General features: G+C 40.5%; 1 protein-coding gene across 1 annotated transcript in view; it reads left to right on the plus strand.

Annotated features, from left to right (window-relative positions):
- Efcab3 (EF-hand calcium binding domain 3) overlaps positions 1-18,664 on the plus strand; it is a 34,288-nt gene that overhangs the window by 380 nt on the left and 15,244 nt on the right. Inside the window, exons 2-6 of the mRNA XM_036197760.1 lie at positions 2,492-2,545; positions 4,207-4,260; positions 11,206-11,290; positions 14,101-14,168; positions 17,615-17,758. Of these exons, the coding sequence (XP_036053653.1) occupies positions 2,492-2,545; positions 4,207-4,260; positions 11,206-11,290; positions 14,101-14,168; positions 17,615-17,758 (405 nt within the window). The remainder of the gene's footprint in view (positions 1-2,491; positions 2,546-4,206; positions 4,261-11,205; positions 11,291-14,100; positions 14,169-17,614; positions 17,759-18,664) is intronic.

Genomic DNA, 18,664 nt, shown 5'->3' on the forward strand with positions numbered 1-18,664 from the left:
CCTTGCTCAGCCTGCTTTCTTGTAGAACCCAGGACCATGAGCCCAGGGATATAGCACCACCCACAATGGGCTGGGCCCTCCCCCATCAATCACCAATTAAGAAAATGCCCTACAGCTGGATTTTATGGAGGCATTTTCTCAACTTACATCCCTCCCTTCAGATAACTCTAGTTTGTGCATCCAGCTGACATGAGACCAGCCAGCACATCTTCACATCTTGTTGAAATGTAGGCTTGGGTTCAGGTCTAGGGTGAAGCCTTGCATGTCTAACAAACTCCAATGTGGCACCATGGACCACATCTTGACTACTGAGCATCTAAAAAGGAAAGAGACGAGACTATGCCTGTGGTCTCCTTTTTAAAATCTCCTTTATAAAACAAATAAGCCAATGTGTGTGAGGGCATGATTCTGATCCAAAAAGGAAGTACAAAATTATCAGAGTGATTGAAATTAGGAAATAAAAATGAGCAGTAGCAGAGATTCAGGAGAAGCAGGAGTTTGGGGCTGATTGATCATTTACTGGCTGAGATACAGATCAGTGATCAGCACTGGCCTAGCATCATGGGTAAGGCCCTGGGTTTGAATTCTAGCACCATAAAAACACACAAATTAAAGCTAGTCGTGGTGGTGGTGAGCACCTTTAATCTCAGTACTCAAGAAGCAGAGGCAGGTGGATTTCTGTGAGTTTAGGGCTAGCCTGGTCTACAGAGTGAGTTCCAGGAAAGCCAGGGCTACACAGAGAAACCATGTCATAGAGAAACAAGTGAAAAAAGAATAAAAAACCTAGAGCAAAGTACACATGTACTCCTCAGCCTTCTCCTCCACTACTTCCACCGTGTTGTGCCGCAAACCACTGAACTGTGATTCTCTAAAGCAGCTTTGTTCCTCCTTTTGTCTTTTAGCTTAACTACCACTTGGTCTAGAATTTTCCTCCTCTACTCCATCCCTATCCCACAGTGTGCTCATGACTGTCCCAGGCCCCCTTTTGCATTCTATGATTCCTATTCCACCATTCACCCTCAACTAAAATAGCACTGTTGCTTCTCTGAATTCTGATAGGATTTTGTTAGAGACAGAATACATACCTCCTGTCTGGTTTTTTGTTTTTTGTTTTTGTTTGTTTTTGTTTTTGTTTTTTTACACACTTCTGTGATCTCCCAACAAACTTTAAAGTTCTTGAAAGAAAAAGTCTGATGTCAAATGCTAAGGACACAAAAAGGAATGAATCACAGCCTTGTCCTCAAAAAGCTTTTGGTCCAATAGAGGAAGAAGCACATAAAATAATGTGATATAATGTGTGTGTGTGTGTGTGTGTGTGTGTGTGTGTGTGTGTGTGTATGCAGAGAGAACGTATGGCTGAGACTGAAGGAGTCTTCAGGGAGAGACTGACTTAGTAGTTGCGGGGCATCTTTCCAGTCGGAGACAGACTGCGTCCTTACTGTAGCAAAGCACATTTGTAGTGGTTCTCAATAAGGACTTCCAGGTCACAAAAAAATGAATGAAGATATGGAAATAGAAGAGCTAGTGGAAAGAGGAAAAGGATTAGCAGGAGTTAGATGGAAAGAAAAGGTAATAAGGTGTGAATATGGTCAAATACAGCAATACATGTATGAAGATGATATGATGAAATCCATTGTTATGCATAACTAATACATGCTAATAAAAACTTTCAGAAAGACTTGTCAGAACAAAGAGCATGTCCTTCCCTCCCTATTCTAACATTTGAGCATATGCCAACATATTTTTCTTTATATCTTCACTTTTACATATATTATATATATATATGCGCATTCCGGTGAGCTGGCTCAGCAATAAGGGAACTAGCTGCCAAGCCTGACAACCTGAGTTTGATTTCCAGAACCCACATGGTAGAAGGAGACAATCAGCTCTGAGACAAGTTGTCCTCTGATATCCACATTCATGCTATGGTACTCGTGCATGCATGCATGCATGTGTGCACACTTGTGCAAGCACACATACACACAAACTAAAAAATGTAAATAAAATATATATCTATTGTCATCTGTTGGGAAAGATATAGATTTGAAGGCAGACTCTGTTGGCAGTTCCCCTTTCTCACTTGTAACCTTGTAATTATCAACCACATTCTTGAAACTATGAAAGAGGACCTGGGGCTGGAAAGATGGCTCAGAGGTTAAGAGCACCGACTGTTCTTCCAGAGGTCCAGAGGTCCTGAGTTCAATTCTCAGCACCCACATGGTGGCTCACAACCATCTGCAATGAGATATGAAAAAGGACCCACATTGAAGAAGTAGAGACATTTGTCTCCCTACAGAAATCATTATTTGTTGTATCAGCCGAGAGAAAAGCTAATCCAAATTCCAAAGCAAATACAGACAAGTTCAGCCTATGGGACGCAGGGGGTGCTTGAGGTGACAGGAAATACTTTGCTTTTAATAATTTCACAACTTTTATTAACCTTACTGAGTTTTTGGTGGCTGCCTCTGTGTCTGAATAAAATGTCTTACAGGAAGTGGGAAGGTCACCATACAATCGATAATGGAGGGCCTGAAGAAACTTAAACGTGAGTATGAACTTACAGGACAATTGAAAATTGATCAGTTGATACCATATGTGTTTTCTTGGTTGTTAAAGTAATACATGGAGGGCTACAGACACAGCTCAGCTGTTAAAAGCTCTGGCTGCTCTTCTAGAGGACCCAGCTCCAGTTCCCAGCACCCACATGGTGGCTCACAACCACCTGCAACTCCAGTCTCAGGGGATCTGATGCCCTCTTCCAGCCCCCAAAGGCACTGGACATACATGATTCACATGCATGCAGGAAACACACACACACACACACACACACACACACACACACACATATATATATATATATATATGGAAAAAATGAACTTTTGAAATATACTGCAAACAATAATTTTTAAAGTAGTACATGGACTAGGAGTGCACTCAGTGGTACAGCAACTGACTGGCATGCACAAATCATGAGCACCAACACTGAAAAATCAAGGTAGTGTATATTCATTATAGAAAATGTATGTATTCAGAAAGATAAATTATTCAAAGGGAAAAATGAATAATCTTATTAGTTCTGCATTCTGGCAATAATCCATAACTTTATCACCATATTATCCCTTATGCATACATCAAAGGATTAACTCTGAAGGTATCAAAAGGTAATATATTAATATCAGAAGATATTTCTACCCACACTTGCATACTGCTTCTGAGTAACAGGTTACCTTGTGCATGGTACCTCCATGGCCACAAAGAACCACCATAACTTTGTAGGCTTCCATTACTTGCCACAGATCTTTCTTGGTGTTAGAAGAGTACAAAATTGGCTTGTCTGGCCATGGCCAACCCAGTCAAACGCAGAAAACTAAACCCTATGTCCACTTTCTTCTGAGACTTTATCTCCTCATGTTTAAGAAATAAAATTAACCCACATTTTTATGAGAAAAGATAATAAATGATATGTGGCTAACCTTGTTTTCAGTTCTGACCCAAGTTTTTTACTTAGGTAGTAAACTTGTCCTGTTGCTGTGAAAAGACACCACAACCATAACAACTCTTATAAAGGAAACCATTTAATTGGGGCTGGCTTACAGTTTCAGAGGTTTAGTCTAAGGCAGAAAGCATGGTGGCATGCAGACAGACATGGTGCTGGAGTGGTAGCTAAGAGTTCTGTGTCCTTGATGCAAAGAGGAGGGGCTAGGTTGGCCCCAACTTGGTATGCCAGCCTGTGTTGACTACCTAAGGAAGGCCTTACCCTCTATGAGGAGGGGATGGGGATGGGATGGGATCAGGTGGGGGAGAGCAGAAGAAGGGGAGGGAGGTGGAACAGGGGTTGGTATGTAAAAGGAAAGAAATATTTTTTAACAAACAAAAAAAAAATGAGAAAAAAGAAAAGAGTTCTATGTCCAGATCGGCAGGCAGCAGGAAGGGAGAGATATTGGGTCTGGCTTGAGCATTTGAAATCCCTAAGCCCACCTCCAGTGACACACTTCCTCCAGCACAGCCACACTACATGTCCTAATCTTTGATCCGTAATGAGCAAGCATTCAAATACATGAGCCTATGAGGGCCATTCTTATTCAAACACCACAAGCAGCAAGCAATATGAATTCAAACATATGAACTTGGATATTTTCTCCAGTTCCCCTCTCCTAGTCAGCTTCACGACTGTATATAATCTTGACTCTGAACCTTGTCTTTCAGCGAAAGGAATAATGAGTCTGCACAAGTTGTTAAGAACTGTCAGTGGTATTAACGGTAGGTTACAGCTTTTAATCCTGTCGTTACTGTCCAGAACTGTCTTATCGCCTCTGCTTTCTGTCTGCTAATCAGTCCTCCGATTAGTTCTCTAAGTTCACTTTGCCTTTATAGTCCATGTCTCACTGTATCACCTTGCTTATCAGATATTTTATATCATTTTCTAATGTCTTCAATGATATTTTTAATTACATTATGTCTCTGGTATCACCATATAGTTTATAAAGTAACTTCCTGATTCTAGTCTTAAGGAAAGCAATTCAGTTTATTGGACTTTTTGTCCATATCAGTAAAGCAAAAGAGGTGAATTTGGGTAGTGATCTATTAGTTCTCTTTTGGCTTTAAAATTCTACTTTTAACTGTTAAGGTTGAAAGGACACTATTAAGGTGGGGATAAAAGGGCCCAGAACAAGAGAAAATGTTTGTTAAGTATTTATAAATGATATACTAGTAAGGGTTTGATATCCAAAATATGTAAAGAGACCTTATAATTCAATAATGAAAAGTGTAGATGTAGGGCTTGGACTATAGCTTAATGGTAGAGCAATTGTCTAGCATGTGTGAGACCCTAGATTCATTTTCCAGGATCACATGCACCAAAAAGCAAATATAGTCATTCTCTCTGATAGACAACTCCACTTTCTGTTGTTACACTTACAGTCAACTGCTGTCTAAATAAAATTAAATGGAAAATTCCAGAAATAAATAGTTCATAAGTTTTAAATTATATGCTACTCTTAGTAATGTGATAACATGTAGCACTGCCCTCCCCCAACTGAGCTAAGGACAAGAACCAATCCTTTGTGCAGAATATGGACTCATTATACACATCACCACATCAGTCACCAAGTAACCATCTCAGTTACCAGATAACTGCCCCTGCACTGCACTGTATTTCTTGTATAGCCTTTATTTTACTTAATAATGACCCTAAAAACACAAGAATAGTGATGGTGACCATTCAGCTTTGCCAAGAGAAACCAGGGAGTGCTTCCAGCAAATGAGAAGGTGAAGAGTTCATTCAGCTCAATACAAGATAATATTAGCTCCTAATTTTAACCTCTTACTATGCTTACTTTATGAATTAACATTTTGCCATAAACATGTGTGCGTAGAAGAAAGACAGTGTAGAGATAAGTTTCAGTGTCCTCCATGGTTTTAGGCATCCGCTGAGGATCTTTGAACATATCATCTGAGGATGAGATGAGACGGCTGTAACCCAGGGTTTCTGAATGGCCAGAGTATGAATAGACATTGCTTCAGAGATTACATTAAAATGACAAAGAAGCAGGTGAAAAGATGTTAAACATCATTATTCACTGAGGGAACACAAAACAACAATGAAATACTACTTGACACTCTCTAATGTGGATGCATTTGAAAAAGAAGAAAGCTGAGTGTTTAACCCCAGCACTCAGGAGGTAGAAGCAGGAGGATCTCTAAATCTGAGGCCAGCCTGGTCTACAGAGCTAGTTCCAGGATGGCCAGGGCTACACAGAGAAACTCTATCTCAAATTTTAAAAAAATTTAAAAGTTTAAAAAGGCAACATGAGCAGCAAGATGGCTGGTTGGTAAAGTCACTTGCCACTAAGCCCAACTGCCTTAGTTTATCCCCAGGACCCACATGCTGGAAGGACAGAACTGACTCCACAACAGTGTCTTCCAGGGGCTGGAGAGAAGGCTCAGCAGCTTAGAGCACTGGCTGCTCTTCTGTAGGACCTAGGTTCACTTCCCAGCACCCACATGATGGCAGCTCACAACCGTCTGTAACTCCAGTTCAGGGCCTTTGACGCCCTCTTCTGGCCTCTGAGGGTACACATGTGGTGTACAGACATACATGCCATCAAAACACCCATACACTTAAAATGAAATTAAACAAAGAAACAAAGTTTGTTCTTTGCCTTTCACATACCTGCTGTGATGTATGTGAGCACACATACACACACAACAAATAAATGTAACAAAATTTTAATTAAAAATATTTTAAAGATAACAAGTGTTAAAGATGTAAAGAGAATGAGGCCCTCATTAAACATGTGAGATAATTGTAAAATTGTGTGTTATCTTTGTTGATAACAATAGACATACTCAAATATTACCAGAAGAAAAATATTAAAAATCACATATGCATTATGCATATAATTAATGAAAAAGGAGGCCATGAATTTGAAAGAGATCAAGGAGGGGGAAATGATGTGATTCTAATATAATCTCAAAAATAAAGAATATTATTTTAAAAATCATAGTATTTAGTTTGTGGAATATAAGCTAGATGATTTAATGTTATGATTTGCTATAAAGTTGATGCTAGGAACATTTTTTGCATTTTAAAAAATTGTTTCATATGTAAAGATGGTTTGCCTGCATTTATGTCTGTGCACCATGAGTGTGCAATGCTCCCAGAGGCCAGAAGAGGGTGTCAGATCTCCTGCGGTACTGGAGTTACAGATGACTGTGAGCCAACATGTGGGTGCTGGGAATCAAACCCAGATCCTCTGGAAGAGCAGCCAGTGCTCTTAATCACTGAGCCATCTCTCCAGCCCCCTGTTTTGTTTTGTTTTTCAATCATTGTTTCAAGAATAAATCAAGCACTTAGAAGGCAGAGACAGACAAAGCTCTGTTTGAGGCCAGCCTGGTCCACAGAGTCAGTTCCAGATCAGCCAGGATTAAATTCAGGACCCTATCTAGAAATAAAAAGTAAAAGTTGACCTATGAGGAGCAAGTCATGGTCCATGTGTCCATAGCAGTCAGAAGATGCAAGTGTCCATCAGTAATGAATGGGGAAACAAAATGTGGTGCTCACATAGATTATCTGTGACCCACACCACAACACAGATGAACCTCAAGGATATTATTGAGTGAAATAAGCCAATCACAAAAAATAACTACTATATACTTCTACATATAGGAGATCTCTAGAGTGGTCAGATTCACAGACATAGAATATGGGGTGGTTATGAGGAGTTGGAAGGAGCGGGGAGAGAGATGTTATTTAATGAACATAGAGTTTGGGCCTTGTAAGAGGAGAGCATTCAGTAGCTGGTGTGTAACAAAATGAGCATAATTGACAATACTGAACTATGTACTTAAAACTGTTCATCTAGGAACAGGGGTGTAGCTTCAGGGTAGGCAGAGCACTTGCTAGCCTGCATGAGACCCCGGTGTTGATCCCAGCACACACACAAATGGAACCGAAAGTAGTTGCTTCCATATAATATAGATTTTAGCACAATTAATAATAATAATAATAATAAATAACAATTGGGAGTTTTTACTTCTATCTAGGCAAATATTCATGAGGCCGGGGCAGGAGGAATTTGAAGCCAGCCTAGGAAAGCATAATGAGGTTTCCTCTCTAAAGAAACCACAGTTTAGGGCTGGAGAGATGGCTCAGCAGATAAAAGCTTACACTGTTCTTCTAGAAAAGTACTGTTTGATTCCCAGAACCCACATGGTGGCCCACAACCATCTGTAACTTCCAGGGAGTCCGATGCCCACTTCTGGCTTCTCAGAGCACCAAGCACACATGTCACAGACACACATTCAGGCAAAACACCTATACACATAAAGTAATTTTTAGGGTTATCCTAAAGTAATAAAGTAGGAGATGGAGAGTCGGCTCAGTGGTTAAGAGTACTTGTCTGTTGCAAAGGATCCAGGTTGGATTCCCAACAACCACATGGAGGCTCACCACCTCCTAGATACCAGGCAAGTATGTGGTACACAAATATGCATGCAGGTAAAACACTCATACACATAAAATAATAAAAATAAATAATTATTTTCAATAATTATTGGTATTAAATAATAAACAGTCAGACCTAGAATAGGAAACAACCAGAAACACTGCCACTGAGTAAAGCCTGAAGCATTTGAAGCCAGAGTCTGTACTTATCCACTGTGGATTACAGGCCCCTAACCCCTGTGCTAGAGCTGCTGTTGTTGTTGTTGTTGTTGTTATTGTTTACTTGTTTGGGGGGAAATTTTGGTTTGGTTTATTTAGTTTTGTTTTGGTTTTTGAAGATGAGGTCTAACTTTGTAGCACTGGCTGGCCTAGAACTTCCTAGGTAGACCAGGCTGGTCACACACACAGAGAGATCTTCCTGACTGATTCCCGAGTGCTGGAATTAAAGATATGGGCCACCACCACCTTCGAGGGTTTGAATGCTGTGAGAAAAATTAGAACATGAGTATTATAGTTTCTGCCTGATTGTCAGCTTTTCCTTTTTCATTTTTGTTTTGAGACAGAATTTTTTTTTTTTTTTTTTTTTTGGTTTTTCAGGGGTTTCTCTGTGTAGCTTTGGAGCCTGTCCTGGAACTCACTTGGTAACCCAGGCTGGCCTCGAACTCACAGAAATCTGCCTGCCTCTGCCTCCTGAGTGCTGGGATTAAAGGCGTGTGCCACCACTGCCCAGCTTGAGACAGAATCTTAAACTCACAATCCTCTGCCTCAGCCTTCTAAGTACTAAGATTATAGGCGCACATCACCATGCCTGGCAATTTTAATTGCTCTATTTAACTCACTTTTCTCACTATTAAAGAATGCAAGCGAGCCAGAGCGAGGGCTCAGCAGTTAAGAGCACTCAGTGCTCTTCTAGAGGACCCAAGTTCAAGCCCCACCACCCACATCACATGGTTCTCAACTGCCTGCAACTCCACTTCCAGGAGATCCCATGCCTCTAGCCTCTGTGGGTACCTGGACTCACGTGCATAGACACACATATACAGGTATTAAAAACTTTTAACTTTAAAAAAGAAGAGTATAAGCACATGAGATTTTTTTTTCTCCCTTTCTAGACTTAAAAAATTAATGAAATGCTTTTTATTTACTCCCCAATCAAAGGACCTGGGTAAAATGCTTTATTTAACTAAGTTTTAACAGACTAAAGAAAATATACCAATACATAATTTGAGGCCAAAAAAAAAAAACAAAACTCCTCTAAAGTCTCAACAGGCTCAAATTGTTATGATTCTGTAATTCATTTCCTCATGCCGCTTGGGGTACTGAGTGAACCCCACTGCGTACACATTTGCTGTGAACCCCACTGAGTACACATTTGCTCTAACCCTGGGAGGGGCCTACGGGTCACCATCTCCCTGAGCAGTGAATGAGGTCACAGCTGTATGATGGAACAAACCCTTTATTGGATTCTTGATCTGAAGGCTCAGATAAGGTTGGTTGGTTGCTAATGTTGGTTAGTAGCACAGCTCAAAAGTAGGTAAATGTCAGAATTTTGTATGATTCTATGCTGAGTTCTTTTTTAAAAAAATATTTATCAACTATATAAGAAATCGAAGGTATTTATTTTTAAGTAATGATTATTTTGAGCCATGGGGACAATTTCAAAGCACCGTTCCAGTGCCTACATTGTTGAGCGCCTCTGAGGTTCCCAGCTTTAGGGTGGGTTCTAGATTCTGAACACTGTGTAACTGAGTTCTTTAGAATGGCCTGCGGAGAATGAATTCTAACCAAACATTCTGAAATGTGTCTTTTCTTTTTTTCCTGGTTTAACAGTACTTGGTGATTCATTATTCCCAAGCTAGCAGCCCTGTCTGCTAGCCCTGTCAGTGAGCTTCCTGATATAGGCTGTAGTTTGGAAAGCTAACTGGAGTGATTAAGAACCCAAAGGGGATGACCGCCTCCCAGCCCCTGGTCTGCAGCCTGGTTCTCAGACTCTGCAGGGGGACTGGGGAAGCCGTAGTATCAAAAGAAAGAGTCTGTTCAAAGGCTGTCCTTTCTGCTTTTTTGAGAGAGCAGTGGGCAGGGGTATGGGTCCCAGAAGGAAAGCCTCTGCAAATGTACTTACCACACTGTCTGAGGCCGAAACAAGTAAGCAGGTATTTCAGGGATACTTTAATACTTTCTTCTTGGCCGATTGGGACATGAAATGTTTCAGAATAAATTTTGTCTTTCATTTTTCCTGTATATTTCTACATGCTTTGTATCCTATGCTATTTTTTAATCAGTTAAGGAATACCATTTGATGATTTGTTATATGTACACATTGTAAAATAATTACTACAATCAAACTAACATACCAGTCACCTTTACATAGTTATTATGGGGCAAGGCACCTAGGCAAATTTCAAGTACTCTGAAAAGTGTATATATAACGCCTAGCCATGGTGTTATATATTAAGTCTTTACAAGCAATTCATCTTGCATAAGTGAAGGTTTGTGCGCCTTACCCAACCTCTTCCTATATACACCCCCTTCCCACCATTCTATACTTCTGTGGATTTGACTATTTTGGATTCTACATGCAAGTGAGAAAACATTTCTCTTTGTATACCTGGCTTAGCATTTAGTTTTTTTAAAGACTTATGTTTTTACTTGTGTGTGTGTGTGTGTGTGTGTGTGTGTGTGTGTGTGTGTGTGCGCGCGCGCGCGCAGATGCACGTGGAGGCCAGAAGAGGGCACTGGATCCCTTGGGACTGGACTGTACAGATGGTTGTGAGCAGCCATGTAGCCTGGGAATCTGGGTCCTCTGCAAGAGCAGTAAGAGCTCTCAACTACTGAGCTGCCATCTCTCTAGCCCCTACGTTTATTTTTAAATAAAGAGACATTATTTGAAAGGTCAAGCTATGACAAGAAATTTTGCTTATGGATCTTTCCACACAGCCCTCCAGTCTTGCATATAATTCTAGCTTGGATTCGCATATGATGCCATGCTTTGAAACCCTAGACATTTTAGCCCCAGGCCTTAAGCAGGAAAGAATGCAAAGAAATGAATGAATAAACAGATATAGTGGCACTTGCCTGCAATTCCAGTACTGGGAAGATTCAGACAGGAAAGACTAAGTTCTAGGCCAGCAGAACTACAAAGTGAGATCTTGTCTCAAAAAAAAAAAAAAAAAAAAGGAAAGGAATAAATAAATGGATGAATGAGTGAATAAATGAATGAATCTGTGGATTGATTCTTTATTGTATCTTCTGAATTCCAGAAAGAGTCTCTGGCCAAATGGCAGTTTCAGGAATTAAATCAACCCTGAAGCTGAAGCCCCTGAAAGCACCTCTCTCTCACAGGAGGTAGGTAATAAAGGGTGAGGAGCAGACCTTCAGGTAATGAATGTATAAATTACAGTACAGAGACTATGATGAGACAAGTTAGAATATTCTGTTCTGTGCTAAAGTTACTTAAAACATCTGAAGTAAAGAGTTTCTTATATTTTATTTCTTTTGTATGTGTGCTCACGTGCATGCACCACAGCATGCACATGGAGGTCAGAGAACAGCTTATATGTGTGCTCACATGCATGCACCACAGCATGTATATGGAATGGAGGTCAGAGGACAGCTTGCAGGAGTCAGGTCTCCCCTTCCATTCTGTGTGTCCCAGGAATCAAACTCAGATCCTTGGGCTTGGCAGCAAGCACCTTCCCACTGAACCATTCTGTTGGCTTATGGGAAGATTTTTTTTTTTTTGCAATAAAAAAAATTAACATTCTTTTTGGTTAGAAAAACAGAATTTTCCTTCCCTTTCTCCCAAATGAAGTCCAGTAAATTAGACGTGAACAGCCCTAATAAGATACAAGGGAGATTCTCCTGTTAGTAGCAATGTTTTTTCTCAATCAGCAGCCAATAAATTCTAATAAATAATCACTAATTGGCTGAAAGTGAGAGCCCAAGATACATTTTGTCACACAGTAAAAGGAAAAACACCCCTCTCTCCCAACTGCCCATTTTCTTTACCACTTTGAGAGTGTTTCAGCTTTACCACTGTTAAAGCAATAAATTTCTGACACTTTCAAAGAAAGAAGTAGGAAAATAACCTCATAATAGCCAAAACTCTGTTATCGCTGTCTCCTTCTGAAATGGTGAGCTCTTTGACATTGAAAATAATCCAGCAAAGACTAAAACCTCAGGCCAATGGAATGCCCACAGTAGGTGACAGGTGAGGCTAGTTTTGTTTCAAATGGGAAGTTCCATGATCCTTTGAAACAGTATAAAATAGACTTTCTGTGGGGTTTAGTCCACGATGAAGTTTGAAATGGTTCCATGGGTTTTCTTGTTCTTGTTGTTGGGGTTTTTTGTTTGGTTGGTTGGTTGTTTTTTTGTTTTCGAGACAAGGTTTCTCTGTGGACCAGGCTGGTCTCAAACTCAGAGAGGTCTGCCTGCATCTGCCCTCTGAGTGTTGGGATTAAAACCATGTGACACCACCACCTGGCTCCACGGGTATTTTTTACTTGTAATTAACAAAAGTCTTTGTCCACCTGGCCTTCTGCTTGGCTTTGAGTTTTGAGGACAACATATTTCTGTGTCTGTTTACATCTTTTACAACATACAAAATAAACTATTTTTATTTGGAAATGCAACACATAGATAGTAACCTTAGTAAGGGCAGACCTGAGTCTGCAGAAGGGCAAGTTAAGAAAAGGGAACACACACACACACACACACACACACACACACACACACACACACACACACACACACACACAAATAAATCGTGTTAGTAAAAGCTGGGAAAATAAAATAAGATACAATTTCATGCCAAAAAGTTGCAAACAGGACATCTTAAGACTTCACCACTTTCTTCTATCCCAGGCTACTCTAAAAATAAATTGAATCTAATGTTCTAGTGGGTGTAAAGTAAACCATAATGGTTTTATTGTTTCACCATAGTATTTATTATTCCTTCTAGTTTTACTGTATTTACTGTTTCTTGTAAAACCACAAAAACTGGGGCTGGAGAGGCGGCTCACCAGTTAAGAACACTGGCTGCTCTTCCCGAGGGCCTTGGCTCAGTTCCCAGCGCCCACATGGCAGGCCTAATACCCCTTCTGACTTCCTTGGGTACCAAGCAAGCACATGGTGCACATACATACATGCAGGCAGGCAAGACATTCATATACATAAAATTATAGAATGAATCTTTGTCAATGTTTTAATAAAAACAAAACCACAAAAGTAAGAGATTCCGTATTCTTAAAACTTTTGTTATTAGTATCAAAACTAAAGACTTCTAAAATAAATTTATAGGAGCTAGGTGTAGTGGCACATGCCTATAATCCCAGTATGCAGGAAGATGGAGACAGGAGGATAAGGAGTTCAAGATCATCCTCAGTTATGTTGGCTACATGGATGGGATCCTGTCTCAGAAACTTTTATGATTATTTAATTTGCTACTAAATTATACTTAATCAAAAATAATTACATTCCACTTGCTGTATTATAAGCAAAGCTAGTTGTGTGTGTTCATAAATTATTGCAAAGTTACACAAAGCCTCCTAGAAGTGCTAATATTTTTCCTCCTTTTCCAGATTTCACTTTCCTGAGGATGTAAAAAGACAGCCAGAGTTCCACACTTTCCAGAAGTGTCCTCTGTCTCTGTCTCTATCATTTACTTAGTCTCTCTCATATATACTAAACATACATGTTGGCGATTAAAGTTATAAAGTGATAGATGCACAAGTTTCTCTACACAGGTAGTCAGCACAACTTTGTTTTCCAAATCAACCTTTGAAACAACGAGCTTCTAACAATAGTAATAGCTTCAGGTCTCCAGCCGGGAACTTTGCAATCAGAGCCTCCTCTCACACTTACCTGCCTGCCTGACTTTGGACAAGATGTTTAAACACCCAGAATGTCTGTTTTGTAAACTGAGGGAAATCAAGTAGTTTTGTTTTGTTTTATAGGAGAGGTAAGAGCGCTGGAAAACACAGGGTGGGCTGCAGTTGTCCTGTCTTCTCAGCCTTTCAAGTAGATAATAGTGAGAGACAGCTCTGCTTAAGCACTGTGACTCTGGGCATACTGTGATGCTTGCCGCCATTATCATCAGCAAAACTAGAAGGTTTCACTCCTGTGTTAAATCCTATGCTTTTTGTGTCTCTTCTCAGAGATAGAGCATATCTTCCAGGTTATTTACAACACAAAGAATCGAAGCTGAGCCCTTCACAACTGGAAGGTAATGAAAACCATCCTAAATGTTAAAGCCTAACAACAGCCAGGGTAGGGATGGCGCATGCCTTTAATCCCAGCACACTGGAGGCAGAGCCAGGTGGATCTCTGTGAGTTCAAGTCCATCCTGGTCTACTGAGAGAGATCCAAGACAGCCAGAGCTACATAGAGAAACCCTGTCTCAAAAAAAAAAAAAAAAAAAAAAAGGATCTAATACACCCCCTCCACGTGTCTGTGAACTTATTTTTGAGACAGGCTCTTACTCTTATATCTCAGGCTGGCCTGGAACTCACAGTGTAGCCCTGGCTGGCCTGGAACTCATAGCTGTCCTTCCTCAGCCTCCCAAGTGTTGGCATGGAAGGCGTGTGCCATTGCACCCAGCTAGCTCCCATACTGACTCTCTCTAACGCACAGATGAGATCTCACGGAGAATCTGTGTCATCCTGTCGTTTAAGAGAGGGGACGTGCAGGGGAGGAATAAACCTTTTAACCAGACATGATGGTACACACCTATAACTCAGGAAGCTGGTGCTTAGTTCAAAGCCAGTCTGGCCTACATATTAGGACCTATCAAAAATAAAAAAATAAACTATTTGCTAGACTGAAGGAGGATAGCTTTCAAATTGACATTTCTCAAGAACTGAAACAGGCTTGGTCAAATATCCACTTATTTTATTTGTTTGTTTGTTTGTTTGTTTATGGTTTTTCAGGGCAGAGTTTCTGAATGCTGGGATCAAAGGTGTGCTCCACCACCACCTGGATAGGTCAAATATTCTTATCCAGATAACTTGTAAGGGGGGGTTAACAACAAATCCAAGGTCACATATCAATCAGCAAATTGAGCAGTATAAGCACAGAGTCTCAAGACTGGTCAGTGTGGTAACACGTGTCTGTAATTCCAGCATTAGGGAGGCCTCTAGAGGCAAGAGGACCACAAGTCTGAGAACAGCCTGGTCTACATAGTGTTTGACAAGCCAAGTCAATTTTGTTCTCAAAAGACCAAATTAAATTAAAATGGAAATAAAATACCAGGATTTCTTAGAGACAGACAAAAAAATGATAATGATGAAATTTGGTACACTGTCTACAGGTCATTGATCCAAACAGCAAATATCTATTTAAGCCAACAGTGTTCCAGACATAAGAACATTAGACTTGTTCCTGCCCTGGAAGGAAGTATGTAGGGAAAATACAGTTAAAAGACAAAATGATCGGTGACACGAGAGATGAGAGAAGTGTAGAGTGCTGTGGGAGCATGGCGTAGTGGCCCACCTTGGTCTTCGGAGGCAAAGAAGGGAGTCCAGGGAAAGCTGAAGGAGTAAGTCCAGGAAGAGTGCAGAAGAGTGCCCCAGGGAAAGGACAGAATCTACCCACAAAAAGGAACAATATTATGCCCCAGAAAACCTGCAGGGGGCTGGAGAGATGGCTGTGTAGGTGGGGGCACCTGCTATGCAAGCGGGAGGAGCTGAACTCAGACCCAGGCATAAAACACTGTGCATGACTATCACCCCAGTACCAAGGTGGGGGAAACAGAAAGATTGCGGGAGCTTGCTGGATGCCAGGATTCCATAAAAGACACTGTTGTTGTGGATTAGAATATTTAACTATGTCAAGATGTGTTACATTTGTTTGTGCTGCAGAATAATTGTTTAACTATGTAAAGATGTAGTTTCACCTTGCCTGTATAAGGTACCTGATTGGTCTAATAAAAAGCTGAATGTCCAATAGCTAGGCAGAGGAGAGCTAGGTGGGGCTGGTGGGCAGGGAGAAAAGGAGTCAGACAAACAGACATAGAGGAAGCTGGAAAGCAGGATGGACAGTAGGTAGATGAGGTAAACAAGCCTTAGGGCAGCACATAGGTGAACAGAAATTGGCTCACTTAAGTTAAAATAAAAAAGAGCGAGCTAGAAGCAAGCCTAAGCTAAGGCCAAGCATTCGTCATCAATAATGGGTCTCCATGAAATGATTTGGGGGCTGGCGGTCCAAGAAAACCTGCTTTACCCTGTCTCAAAGGATAAGGTGGAGTGTGATAGAGCAGGATGCCTGGCCTCCACACTCAGAGGTGAGCATACCCATACATACATATGTGCCTACACCACACACACACAGATACCTTACACTCAGAGGTGAGCATACCCATACTTACACATATGCATGCACCACACACACACAGATACACCACACTCAGAGTTGAGCATACCTATACATACACATGTGCATACACCACACACACACACACACACACACACACACACAGATACACCACACTCAGAGGTGAGCATACCCATACTACACTACACACACAGAGATACCCCACATTCACACCCAAAAAAGAGGAGGTGGAGGAAGTGGGGAGAGAAGCACCTTTGTCTGCTGAAGACCTGAAGTCTACCTCAAGGTTCCACAGAGTAGAAGGAGAGAACTGACTCCTACAAGTTGTCCTCTGACCTCTATGTATGCACTGTCACATACATGCATACACACACACACACACACACACACACACACACACACACACTCCCTCTCTTCCACTACTTATTTGAACAATTTGAGAAACAAAAGTAAACATATGATATGTTTACCCAAAATATAAAATAAATAAATCTATGAGTCCATACTGATAGAAATAAACAATGAAACTAGGAATATAGGTCAGTAGCAGAGCAGTTGCCAGCATGTGTGAGGTTCAATCCCAGTACTGTAAAAAGAATGAAAATTTAAAATAATTAAATAGTTAGCACAAAGTAGAGACAAATGACCAAGTAATGGCAACAAAAGGGAAAATATATATATATATTGTGTGTGTGTGTGTGTGTGTGTGTGTGTGTGTGTGTGTGTGTGTATTTGTTTTGTTTTCTTGATACACAGGGTCTGATGTGGCCTATTCTGGCCTCAAACTCACTATGGATTATGGATTATAGGCATGTGCCACTATACCTGGCTCTACATTTGGTTTTCCTACCAGTTACTACGCATTCTACTTGATTCTAGTTCAAATCCCAAGAAACGACAGCCTTCTGTCCTTTTAAAAATCTATTATTCACAGGGTGGTAGTGGTACATGCCTTTAATCCAAGCACTTGGGAGGCAAAGACAGGCGGATCTCTGTGAGTTCAAGGCCAGCCTGGTCTACACAACTAGTTCCAGGACAACTAGGGCTGTTACACAGAAAAAAAAAAAAAATCTATTGTTCATTCTTCTCTCCACATTTTTTTTCAGAACACAATTGGCTGTATGATGTCTCCTAGCCCTGTTAGCATATATGTTTCTCCCTCCCCTTCTCCACCTCTACCTGGCTGACCTCGCCATTACTGTTTAGCCCAAGTGGGCCTCGGTCATCAGATAATCTTCCCATTAGAGCTTCCAAGTACTGGGGTTGTAGACAGAAGTTACCATCCCTGACTGTGTTTCTTCTTCAATAACTGTCCTGACTAACATAATTCCATCTCCTCAGCCTTCCAAAATGCTTACAACTACTTCACCAAGGATAAAACTGGCTGTATTGATTCACATGGATTGATGAGCACCTTAGCTAAACTGGGGATGAATCTAAACACATATGATATCTATAATGAATTAAAATGTGCTGATCTTGACAGTGAGTATTTTGACTAATTATTTTCCCATCAAATACTTTTATGAATATCTGTGCTACCATTTATGCTATAAGTGCAAGAAATAACTCTCCCTTATTTACCAAAAGTATACCTCTAAACAAAAGTAAGATTATCTTCCTTGATCTACATTTCACTTTCCATGGTTTCAATTAACTGGTCAACTGTTGTCCAAAAATATGAGTATTTATCTAAACTCTTTCGAGAGAAAAAGACCGTAGCAATGTAAATTTTTATAATAGTATATTGTTGAGGCTAGGCAGGGTGATGCACACCTTTAATCCCAGCACTCAGGAGGCAGAGTCAAGCAGATCTTTGTGGGTTCCCAGCCAGCCTGGTCTACATAGTGAGTCCCAGGACAGCCAAGGCTGCAAAAAAGAAACCCTGTCTCAAACACACACACACACACACACACACACACACACACACACACACACACACAGTATATTGTTATAATTTGTTGTTGATAATCTCTTCTATTCCTAATGTATCAGATAAAGTTTATCACAGATATGTGTATGTGAAAAAACATAGTAAATTCAGGGTTCAGAATAGTCCCCAAACCTAACAAAACCAACCAAAAAGCTCTCTCAGTCACTTCAAGACAATCTCTAAAGTGAGCATCATGACAAATACTTGAACTTGGTATTGAGAAGGGACAGTCACTCTTAGTTTCCACACAGGAATTTTCTCAAAATATTAGATTTTTTTTTTTTTAGCTCATACATAGACCTCATTGAAACACAAACTTACTGCCCATCATCTTGCCAAAGGCTAGGATTATAGATATGAACCGCCACACTCAGGTCTAGCCAAAGTTTTAAGGCTTAGAGGTCTTGAAATGTCACTTCCATATCCCTGTGGACAAAGAACCACAGTGTTTGTATGTG

Source organism: Onychomys torridus, chromosome 8 (genome assembly GCF_903995425.1).
Source record: "Onychomys torridus chromosome 8, mOncTor1.1, whole genome shotgun sequence".
Lineage (NCBI taxonomy): Eukaryota > Metazoa > Chordata > Mammalia > Rodentia > Cricetidae > Onychomys > Onychomys torridus.